This window comes from Dendrobates tinctorius, unplaced genomic scaffold, assembly GCF_039654945.1.
Source record: "Dendrobates tinctorius isolate UK_male_01 unplaced genomic scaffold, ASM3965494v1 ptg000049l, whole genome shotgun sequence".
NCBI classification, from domain to species: domain Eukaryota; kingdom Metazoa; phylum Chordata; class Amphibia; order Anura; family Dendrobatidae; genus Dendrobates; species Dendrobates tinctorius.
In genome coordinates, this window is record NW_027361717.1 from 14725053 (window position 1) to 14737163 (window position 12111).

General features: G+C 41.4%; 1 protein-coding gene across 1 annotated transcript in view; it reads left to right on the top strand.

The window, feature by feature from the left end:
* LOC141091124 (alpha-1,4-N-acetylglucosaminyltransferase-like) overlaps positions 1-10361 on the top strand; it is a 60350-nt gene extending 49989 nt beyond the window's left edge. The window contains exon 3 of the mRNA XM_073576513.1: positions 4687-10361. Within this exon, the coding sequence (XP_073432614.1) occupies positions 4687-5274 (588 nt within the window). The 3' untranslated portion in view covers positions 5275-10361. The remainder of the gene's footprint in view (positions 1-4686) is intronic.
* Positions 10362-12111: the final 1750 nt, after the last annotated feature.

Consider the following 12111-nt stretch of genomic DNA (forward strand, 5'->3'; position numbering starts at 1 on the left):
CCTGCCTTTTTGAAAAACACCAGTGATTGCTTACTGCTGTCTCTATCTTCATGTCCTCCCTCTATCTGAAACTGAACCTGTCAAAAACTGAACTCCTCATGTTTCCTCCCTCTACTAATCTACCTATGCCCGACATTTTAATATCTGTGTGTGGTTCCACCATTACTTCCCAGCAACATGCCCGCTGTCTTGGGGTCATACTTGATTCCGATCTTTCATTCACCACCCCCACATGCGATCACTGACTCACTCTTGTTATCTGCACCTCAAAAACATTTCTAGTATTCGACCCTCTCTTACTTTCAACTCTGCAAAAACTCTTACTGTTTCTCTTATTCATTCTCGTCTAGACTATTGTAACTCTCTACTAATCGGTCTCCCTTTTAACAAACTCTCCCCTCTCCATTCTGTCCTGAATGCTGCAGCTAGGATCATTTTCCTCACCAATTGTTATATCGATGCCTCTACCTTGTGCCAGTCCTTACACTGGCTATCCATCCACTCCAGAATTCAGTATAAATTTATTACCCTCACCCACAAAGCACTCCGTGACTCAGCACCATCCTACATCTCCTCGCTCGCCTCAGCCTACCACCCTACCCATGCCCTCCATTCTGCTAATGACCTGAGGTTAACATCCTCAATAATCAGAACCTCCCACTCCCGTCTCCAAGACTTTTCACGTGCCGCGCCAATTCTTTGGAATGCACTACCCAGGCTAATACGATTAATCCCCACAGTTTTCAGCGTGCCTTAATAACGCATTTGTTCAGACAGGCCTATCGCCTCAACGCATTAACCTTAATATCCCTGTGTGGCTCATTTCAAAATTTTTTACCATAACCAGGTTCCTCGCATCATGATCTCACATGCTCTTTGCATTTAAAGGGAATCTGTCATCCCATTTTTCAAGTATCCGCTGCCGGCACCGCCATCAGGGGCTTATCCACAGCATTCTGAAATGCTGTAGATAAGTCCCCGATGTAACCTGAAAGATAAGAAAAAAGAGTTAGATTATACTCACTGGGGGGGCGGTCTGGTCTTGGTCCGATGGGTGTTGTGGTCCAGCGCCTCCCATCTTCTAATGGTGACGTCCTCTTCTTTGCTAGGCCTTTTAGGCAGCAAAGAAGAAGACATCACCATTAGAACATTAGAAGATGGGAGGCGCCGGACCGGACCACGACACCCATCGGACCAAACCGGACCTGAGCCGCCCCTGGGTGAGCATATTCTAACTAATTTTTCTTATCTTTCAGGTTACATCGGGGGCTTATCTACAGCATTATAGCATGCTGTAGATAAGTCCCTGATGGCGGTGCCGGCAGCTGATATTCGAAAAATGGGGTGACAGATTCCCTTTAATAGCCCTCTGTGTCTGTACTGTTACATATTTAGCCTGTTAACTGGTTCATGCAGCAACAGGAACACCCGATTCTTACACTAGGGATGGTTCAAACAATAAAAGCAATTGTTACCATCCACCTTACATGTCTCCCCTTTTTCCTTATAGATTGTAAGCTTGCGAGCAGGGCCATCATCCCTCTGTCATGTCGGACACTGTTCGCACCAGGGTGTCCGGCAGACAGCGGTAATACCCCATCCTACCACTTGGTTCTCAGCGGCGCTGGTTGGTCTTCTGATCCGGCTTGGATTGGGTTAACCAGGTTGTCATTCTAGCTGAGGGCTTAGCCACGCCCTCTGTCTTTAAATTGTTCTGCATGACTATGGGCGTCGCCGACTATAGCTCTTGCCTTGTGCTAACGATACCGGTCTGGAGTGGTGGTCTAAGGAGCATACGGTTTCTGGTGTAGTATATTCCGTTGTTGCCATTTTGCCTCCCTGTGTTGTATTTTTTGGTTGCCCTTGCACATTATTGTATTCTCCTGTGTGTACGCGGTGTGGTGCGTTTCCTTTATCCCTGTCCATACTTATTTGTGGGGTCTGGTGTTTGGTCTCCTCACTGGGTGGAGGGTGGTGGGTTCAGCTTAGGGCTGGACAGGAGACAAGGACAGGGTGGAGGCCCAGGCAGGCACACCTTCAGTGTAAACCCTGGGTTGAGGGACAGACAGGGTTTCCCCTAGTCTGAGGGACACCGCAGGGGCCCCGGGGTTTCAGCCTAAAGTTACCTAGGCTTCCCATGACACCCTCTTGGTATCTGTTTTAATCTATGTGTTATTGCTATGCAATGCTGTAATGACTTTTGTCTTTAGAAGTCCCCTCTATAATGTAAAGTGCTGCAGAATATGTTGGCACTTTAGAAATAAAATTATTAATATTATCATTATCACATCACAGCCGCCGAACTACTACCCCTAATATCCCACATCATCCCATCAGAGCCACTGGACTACTACCTCTAATATACCACATCATTCCATCAGAGCCACCGGACTACTACCCCTAATATCCCACATGATCCCGTCATCCAGAGCCACTGGACAACTACTCCTAATATCCCACATCATCCGTCAGCCTGGGGTCAGAACCAGAGCGCTGAGAGGAACAGTCTTAACTTCCATACCGGGGATCCCTTTAAGAGAGGCCTGGGGTCAGTACCAAAGCGCAGAGTGGATTTGCCCTCACTACCATACCGGGGATCCTTTTAAGAGGGGCCTGGGATCAGAATCAGAGTGCTGAGTGGATTTGCCCTGAATTGCATACCAATGATCCCTTTAATAGAATTCTGGGGTCAGAATCAGAGCACTGAGGGATTTGACTAACTTCCATACAGGAGATCCCTTTAAGAGAGCCTGGAGTCAGTACCAGAGCATTTGAAGGCAATTGCCCTGACTTCCATACCGGGGATCCCTGCTCAGTGATTGGTTGCAAAGAAAACTGTTGCTCATAGCAACCAATGACAGCTCAACATGGTTTCATGAGACCTAGCAATAATTAAATGCATAAGGCGTGCATTAATGGACGTGGAAGTGCTGATGATGGTGAATGCAGATGCCGAAAACATGGGGCAGGTTTGACTATGCCTGTTGCTGGAGTACAAGAAACACGCTCATCCATGGCACAAAGGTTCCTGCCCCACTCTGCATGGAGGCACAGTACACCATGTCTGCAATCTCTTCTTCCTGAGCTGGAGAGGTCTCCTAAAATGGTGCTGTAACAGAGAAGCATTGTGGAAAATATGGGGAAAAAGCTTCCTTGCCCAACCAAGGAGGAGAAGTCAGGGAGACACACAGCAAAGTCAGGAATACACTGTCAAAGGTGTGGAACAAGTTCATGACATCATCCCAGTGCCCATGGTCTGATAATGGGTATTTTTGACAAGGAGGGAAATTTTAAAGGGGGTCTAGTAATAATTGACCAATCAAACCAGTTCACTCCCTAATTCCGCTGCAACTTTCAGCTATTGGAAGTGTTGTGCTGCCCTGCTGCTGGTGTCTTTTCTGAGCGGGTTTTCAGTGCCACCAGGGATGTCATAGCTGACAGGCACTTTCACCTGTCAACAGACAATGCAGATAGGCTCACTCTCATAAAAAAGAACAAAGCCTGGATTAGCCCACACCTTTTCACATCACCGGGTGGCATTAGCACATATATTGTTTGTAATATTCAATATTTTATTGATGCCTGCCAGTTGTTGCCTTTCATTGGTCTATGGATGACCCTCCTCATAATTTCTGTCTTGCTTTGCACTTTATCCAAAGCCTTTGTGTCTGTATAAGTACATCAACTACATTTTCAAAATGTTTTGGTTCACTTTTTTTACTGATTCAATGACTTATCCATATAGTTTAAAACAATTATTGTTGTATTGCATTGGTATGTAAAACTTACAAAAAAAAGCATAGAAAAATAGTTCAGAAATAGATTACTGATTCATACAGTATTATGTGCTTTCTGTCACACTTTGGTGATATATAACATTAGAAAAAAGTGTTTGAAAAATTTGCTTTATCTTCACATTTCTTACCCATACAGTCTTCCATGTTCAGGGGTACATATTTGGGAAATATAAGGCTAAGAAAAATGTTTAAAATTTTTGATGAGTTACAGTTCTCCACCATATAGTATTGTGTACTCTGGAGTACATTTCTTTGGTATATAACCCTCAAAATACTTAATCAAAATGTTGTTATTATATTGATCACGTATAGAGTATTCCAAGGTCTAGAGTACATTTCCTTTCTAAATAACCCTCAAAAAACTTCTGCAAAATGTTTTTGTATTATATTGCTCATCCAAAGGGTATTACATCTTGTTGGGTAAATTTCATTGCTATATAAGTGTCAAAAAATTGTTCAAACTTTTTTAGGTATTAGTTTGCTGATCCATCGACTATTTCGTGGTCTGGAGTACATTTCGTTGGTATATAAACCTCCCAAAATTTACAAAATTTATTGGTAATAGATTGCTCGTCCATAGACTTTTACATATTCTTTGGTAGATTTCAGTGTTCTATAAGCCATCCAAGAACTTGTTTAAAAATAGATCTTTATTATAATGCATAATAATAATAATAATGCTCACATGTAGACTATTCGATCATCCGGAGTACATTTTGTGGGTGTATTAGCCTTTAACAATTTTTTGCTAGAAAATCCTTAAAAACATTGTTCAAAATTGGTGTTGAAAAATGGCAGCATGAACTGGATCAGAATCAGTATTATCATTACTAAAATGCATAAATAAATATATTATATTTCCATTCTTTACAATTTTTATTTTTTAAAGGTGAACCCCCAAAGAGAAGTCTACTGGACTTATATTAAGTCGGACGCCTGCAGATTTGCCATGATGTGGAAGTATGGAGGCATTTACATAGATACTGATGTCATTTCTATTCGACCAATTCCAGAAGACAATTTTCTAGCTGCTGAAACATTTTCAACTACCAGCAGTAGTGTTTTTGGGCTTTCTTCATATCACAAACTGACATGGGAGTTTATGGAAAACTTTGTACAGAATTATAGAGGAAGCAAATGGGGACACCAAGGACCAGGAGTTTTCACACGAGTTGTGAAGAAGCACTGTGGTGTTCCCAAGTTTATATATATAGATCATACCAAGTGTGCAAATGTCTCTTACTTTCATCCTGAACGATTCTATCGTATCTTATATCCGTCTTGGAAAAGATATTTTGAAGTATGGAGCAAATTGCCAACCTTTAAAAACTCATTTGCAATTCATCTATGGAACTACATGAATGATGAAAAAGAAACAATGGTCCCTGGGACTAACACGCTGGTGGAACATCTCTACCAACAGTACTGCCCCTCCACCTATGAAGCAATTCTGAACAGTAAAGCAACTTATCAGTAGTCTGGATTATTTCAAAGTATGCCAAAGTATTTATTAAAATTTGTAGACAGTAAAAATAGTAGAATTACCTATATTAGCCACTATCTTAACTTCTCTCACTTTCCAAATGGACTTTAAATATGAGAAATTGAATCTGAATTGACAACTCATTTCTCCCATTAATTATGTCTATGCTATCTCAAACCTAAATGCACTATCCAAAGCATAGTCTACTATGTGCTATATGTGAACCATACCTCCTTTTTAACGCAGTGTATCATGTAAGTCGGCACATCCTATCAAGCATCCTATTAGACACAGCTTCTGTCTAAGGGTCCCATTACACATAGCGATCCCGACAATGATACGACCTGGTAAGGATCGCTGGTACATTGCTACATGGTCGCTAGTAAGCTGTCAAACAGTCAGATCTACTCAATGACGCAGCAATGATATGGCAATCCGTATAACGACCTCAGCGGTCGTTGGGATCTTATCATACAGCAGTGATTCTGACGGCTCACTCCTGCGTCCCTAAGTTCTGCTTCGCTTGTCGGCATCAAACACAGCGATGCATGCTGGCCAGTGGAACACCAACAATCCAAAAATGTCCTAGGACATTCGAGCACGATCAGCGATATCCAGCGGGGGGGTGCGGTTGCCGCTATGTGTCACACGCAGCGAGGTCGCTGCTGCGTCACAAAACCTGTGACGTTTCAGCGATCTCGCTAACGATCTCGCTATGTGAGACGGGGACCTTTAGTCTATAAGAGAACTAGTAGGGCAGCCAAGGTTGTCATTGCTAGGCTCCACACTGCAAGGAACATAGATGAACATCCTCTCAATCATTTGGGTGGTCATAGACTAACAGAATAAGCCCCCTCCCCCTGTTTAACTACTCAGGTGACACTGACCAAAAAAAACAGCTTCAAATACTGGATCAATGTGATAATCATCATATAAAATAAAGGTCCTTTTAGATACATACCCTCTCTTCTGAAGTCTTACACAGGGAAAATTACCTACTAATGCATGTATTTACTGTCACGATAAACTCATCTCCCTAGTGTTCCCCTTCTTTCTTCTTTTTTCCTTCGTTCTCTCCTCATAGTCAATCTGAATAAACTCACTTTGTTATATTCTATCAATGATGAGCACATCTCTTGAAGCGTAAATTCAACAGTTTAGTCGAATTTGGCTGTGAAAATTGAATTGCAATGGATGGAAATGTCTCCAAAGACTACAACTGCCCTTAAAAGCTATATATGATAATCTGAGGTCCCCTAGGACTCAATCAAATTGCAGCAGCAACAAGCTACAGGTAGCAATATTGGTGTGGCATATATCCATGTTAAAGAAGCACTCCGATCAACATTTTTATCCTCATAATATATTGCAGTCATCATATTATATAGCACTGTGTACTTAAAATTGCTCATGTCTCCCTTCTACCTAGTTAATTCTTCTCTTTTTCCATTAAATCTATGACATCATTAGATTAAAACAGACTAGCTAAATCCTTCTAAGCTCTATGTAGAAACAGAAAGTATTTTTTCCCTCTCATGAGTCAGCATTAGAAATACAATTCTAGTCACTGCAAAATCACTAGCAGAAGGGAGGACCATGGCAGTTGGGTCATAAGTTGAAGATGGGGATGAATCATGCAAGAAAAAGAGACTTCCTGTTTCTACATAGATCTTAGAACAATTCAGCTTGTCTGCTTTAATCACGTCACATCACAGACCTAATGTAAGAGAAAAAATTAACTGGGTAAAAGGGCAAAATGAGCAACTGTAATTACACAGTTCTATATTATATGATGATTGTAATATATTGAAAGGATAAAAACGTTGAGAGGATTGCTTCTTTAAAGAGAACCTGTCACGTAACAAAACCCATTATTACCCTGAAGATATAGGGTTAATTTACATGTTAATTGCAATCTCCAGTCATGTGGCTACTGCACTGCGATCCCAGAGAAAAATATTTTTTTCGTCCCAGCAGCCTAGAGCTTTTAGTTATAGGGGCGTTGCCCGCGCGGCTTCAGTCACCTCTCAGTGCATAGTGAGACGCGGCTGTAAAGAGAACTTGGAACTGACTGACAGCCAGCTCTAATACAGTGTAATATGCAGTGTAATAGAGGTTTTTTTTACCAAACATACATGACAGGTTCCCTTTAAATTAGATAAGCATTATGGGGAAGCCCTGCCAGATGAATCCAGAATCATGTGATGTTTCTAGGCTGATACAATCTTATGCAAAATTTCTGAAAATTTGACACACAATTTCAGTTAGAATCAATTTGTTCATCTATAACAATTACATATCCAATATATTTGTCCATAACCTTCTGTCTCCAACACAACATGCTCCTTCTGCACCTCCTCTCATTGCAAAACCACTGAAGTGAAAGACTAACATCACCTTTGTTGCCATGAAAATGCTGCTTCCCAGTTTTTATCCCCTTCATGCAGGTGTCCTTATGACATTCTTCAGGACCACGCAAAGTTTCATGAAGCATGCAAGTGCACATGCTTTCTACAGCACAGATGGCATCATTGCTAATTGCAAATTCCTCATAGTTCCTCCTGAAAATCCTAATACTTTATGCAGGTGTACAATATTCACTCCCAAGTTCCCCAATATTTTGGACTTACTCCATAACCCTGTTTCTGTCAATGTAGTGTCAGCCATTATGCTATGTAGTGCCTAAATATATTTCTATGCAGCCGCACGCTCCGCTCCCAAGTGCCTGTGGCAGTACCGGGTATTAAGATGCAAAACTCGTGCAAGTTTCTCGCATGTCTAACCCCGGCCTACAGCTCTAGAACGCTTCAACGTATACCACTGATTATGATAATGTTTTTTCATGACGTATTGCACTTCATGTTAGTGGTAACATTTCTTGGATCTAACTTGCGTTTATTTATGAAAAAAACAAAAATTTGTCTAAAAATTTTTGCAATTTTCAAATTTTTTATTTTTGTACACTTAAATGAAAGTGGTGTCACACAAAATAGTTAATAAATAAGATTTCCCACATGTCTGCTTCACATCAGCACAATTTTGGAAACATAATTTTTTTAGTTAGGATGTTGTAAGGGTTAAAAATTGACCAGCGATTTCTTATTTTTCCAATAAAATTTACAAAACCAATTTTTTAAGGGACCACCTCTCATTTAAAGTCAGTTTGGGGGTCATAATAACAGAAAATACCCCAAAGTGACACCATTCTAAAAACTGCACCCCTCAAGGTGCGCAAAATCACATTCAAGAAGTTTATTAACCCTTTAGATGCTTCACGAGATCTAAAGCAATGTGGAAGGAAAAAGTGAACATTTTCCTTTTTTCACAAAAAATTACTTTGGAACCATTTTTTTTTTTTTATTTTCACAAGGGTATCAGGAGAAAAAGGACCACAAAATTTGCTGTGTAATTTTTCCTGAGTATGCCGATACCCCATTTGTGGGGAAAAGCCACTGTTTGGGTGCATGGCAGGGCTCAGAAGGGAGGGAGCACTGTTTGACTTTTTGAACGCAAAATTGACTGGAATCAATGGTGGCGCCATATCGCGTTTGGAGACCCCATGATGTACCTAAACAGTGGGAACCCCCCGATTTTAACTCCAACCCTAACCACAACACACCCCTAACCCTAGTCCCAACCCTAACCATAATCCTAACCCAAACACACCCCTAACCCTAATCCCAACCCTAACCACAGACGTAACCTTAACACACGCCTAACCCTAATCCCAACCCTAACCTTAATTTCAAACCTAGCCCCAACCCTAACCCTAGCCCCAAACCTAACCCTAACTTTAACCTAACTCACTTTTGCCCAACTCTAACCCTAATGGGAAAATGGAAATAAATATATATATTTTTATTTTATTATTTCTACCTAACTAAGGGGGTGATAAAGGGGTGTTCAATTTACTATTTTTTATTTTAATCACTGTGATAGGGTCTATTACAGTGATCAAAATGAACCAATAAGAAAAAATTCCTATTGTTGCCATGTGCCGACCTGCAGATCTCGGCAGGTGCGCTATGCATGTGCCCGCCATTTTCTTCCAGAAGACGACGCCGGCTGCCCAGGGGACTTCACAATGGGTTGCAGGGACAATGGAACGGTGGTATCGGGTGGCTCAGAGGACTCTATTTCCTTCTTCTCTGATGTGCGATCACATCAGGGAGAGAGAAATGAAATGAAAAATCGACTTTTTTTTGGAGGTCACCATTATACAGTTAATAACGGTGATCGCAACATTGGGTCGGTAAATACCGACCTGAATCATGTTCTCTGGGGTTTCGGCTACCCCCGGTAGCTGAGAAATTCCAACTTTGGGGGGGGCGCTACACCCTTATTCCTCAGCGCCATTAAAAAGCGGTGCTGTGATTTATGTACCCCTAACTGCTGCCGCTAAAAGGCGTATCGGCGGTCGTTAAGTGGTTAATTTACCAGTGCTCATGACTAATATACATACATCATGCCCAGAGTCATAGCAACATAATGGTCCTGCTCCGCATGACTGCGACAATACCAAATTTGTTTTCTTAATTGAAATGTTAAAATTGGATTTTGCAAAAAAAAAAAAAATAGGGTGAAATAAGCAGCTAGCAGGGAGCCCTATTTAATGACCGGAACAATGCACACCTAATCACAGCCCCCCAAGGAAGCACACATGAAATGCACGTTGGGGCTGTCAGTACCAGACCCTGTGTGGAGACTTTGGGTAAGACCTTTGTCGAAATGTCTGTAGTTATAATTGCTGCTTGTCCTCCGGTGTTCTCTCTACCCATAACCACTTATGGTAGCCTTTGAATTACCACAACTGAATCTTAACTCTGGACTTGCACATTGCCTATTGTGGCTTTAGATAATTGAGGAACACTGCTACACATTGAGTAGGAATGATATGAAACACTGGCATTTTACAAGTAATGCTGCTACTTTCATTGGTCTCCCATCCACTTTATATATTTGTGGGTCTAGGTGTTTTTTGCACATTTGTTCCACACTATCCATTTTTGTCATTTTCATTGTAATTGCTTTTATACAGTGCTGTTTTAAACTATGTGTTTAATAAAATTGGTTACATTTTATCCTGTACTATCCCTTTCTTTTCTATTTGTGCTGATGTGATATATAGGAGAGTGTTCCACGGTAACTAGACCCTTAGCACCACTTAGTATAAGGTTCTCCGAGGATCTGTTTATACCAAGGAATGTGACGGTCACAAGGGGACCTTCTCTGCGTCTGGAGGAGAGAAGGTTTTCCACCAACATAGAAGAGGATTCTTTACTGTTAGGGCAGTGAAAATCTGGAATTCCCTGCCTGAGGAGGTGGTGATGGCGAACTCAGTCAAAGGGTTTAAGAGAGGCCTGGATGTCTTCCTGGAGCGTAACAATATTGTATCTTACAGTTATTAGGTTCTTTGGAAGGACATCGATCTGGGGATTTATTCTGATGGAATAAAGGCTGAACTGGATGGACAAATGTCTTATTTTGGCCTTGCAAACTATGTTACTATATTTTTTTTATAATACTATGTTTTCTGTTCTATGGATCTTGTTTTCATCTCATTTTGAAATTGTTTGGAGCACCTAGTCTTTTATACAGGACTCATCTACAGCTCAAAAAAACTTTCTTCTGTTTTTAACGTCATACAGTACGTGACATTTCATTTTGAAATTCTGAGGAGCATATCTTCTTTGTCAAACAGGCCACGCTCAAACAATTCTTTCTTCTATTATTAACATCATGCAGGAGCATAGATCTCACTTTGAATGTTTATGGAGCATCTAGTCTAGTCTATTTTATACAGGTTTCATCCACACACACAAAAATTAATCTTCTGCTACTAACGTTCTACAGTAGGGGACATCTAATTTTGAAATTGTTTGTAGCATCTTGTCTATGTTAGACATGTCTCATCCACAGGCCAAAAAAATCCTACTTTGGTTACTAATGTCATACAGTTGGGTCGTTCTCACTTTGAAATTGTTTGCAGCTTAAAGTCTATGTTATACAGACCTCATCCACTGTTATTGACTGACCTGGTTTGGAGCAGTGGTATTGCAACCACTAGGGACAGCAGCAAGTATAGTCATGGATACTTAGAAGTCGGTACACAGGAAACAGCAATGTAGTTTGAATGAGTAAGGAGGAATCATAGTCAGGAATAGCCAGATGTCAGTACACTGGAACAGCAATGTAGTTTGAAGGAATAAGCAGGAATCGTAGACAGTTATAACCAGGTGTCGCACATGGGAACAGCAATGTAGTATCTTGAGGATATGCAGCAGGTGAAGGCAGCTTGACTTGAGGCTGGTAGCTCAATAATCTCACAAGGAAGGGAGTGCCATGCCAAGTTTCAATAGGGTGTTCCATCAGGATGGGGCCAATCAGAAACACAAGGTGGTAACTAACAGAAACTCAGTGTGGAAACCATCAGTAACAACATAGGTACAAGTGTTTGGGTTAGCACAGAACCATCCAGGTAGCTGAATAGCTCAGAGGGAAGAGCTGCCGTCTGATGCACAGGAGCTGCCGGATTCGAATCCTGACAGTACTTCCCTCCTTCCAGGATGGCCTCTGGACATCTCAGGTGCTGGCTTCTCTGGATGTCTCAAATGATAAGCTCTTGTAAGCCTGGTGCATGGACATTGCCTTCCGCTTCCCATGAATTATCCTCTGGTCCGTTACCCCTCCATTGCCCCAAATATTGTAGTTTCCCTCTAAATCTTCTAGAATCCAGAATTTCATCCACAATGCAGTCTTCTTCATCATGGACTTTTTCTGGTGGAGGAGAGAAGGTGGCTGGAAATGTGTTCTCACTGAATGACTTGAGTA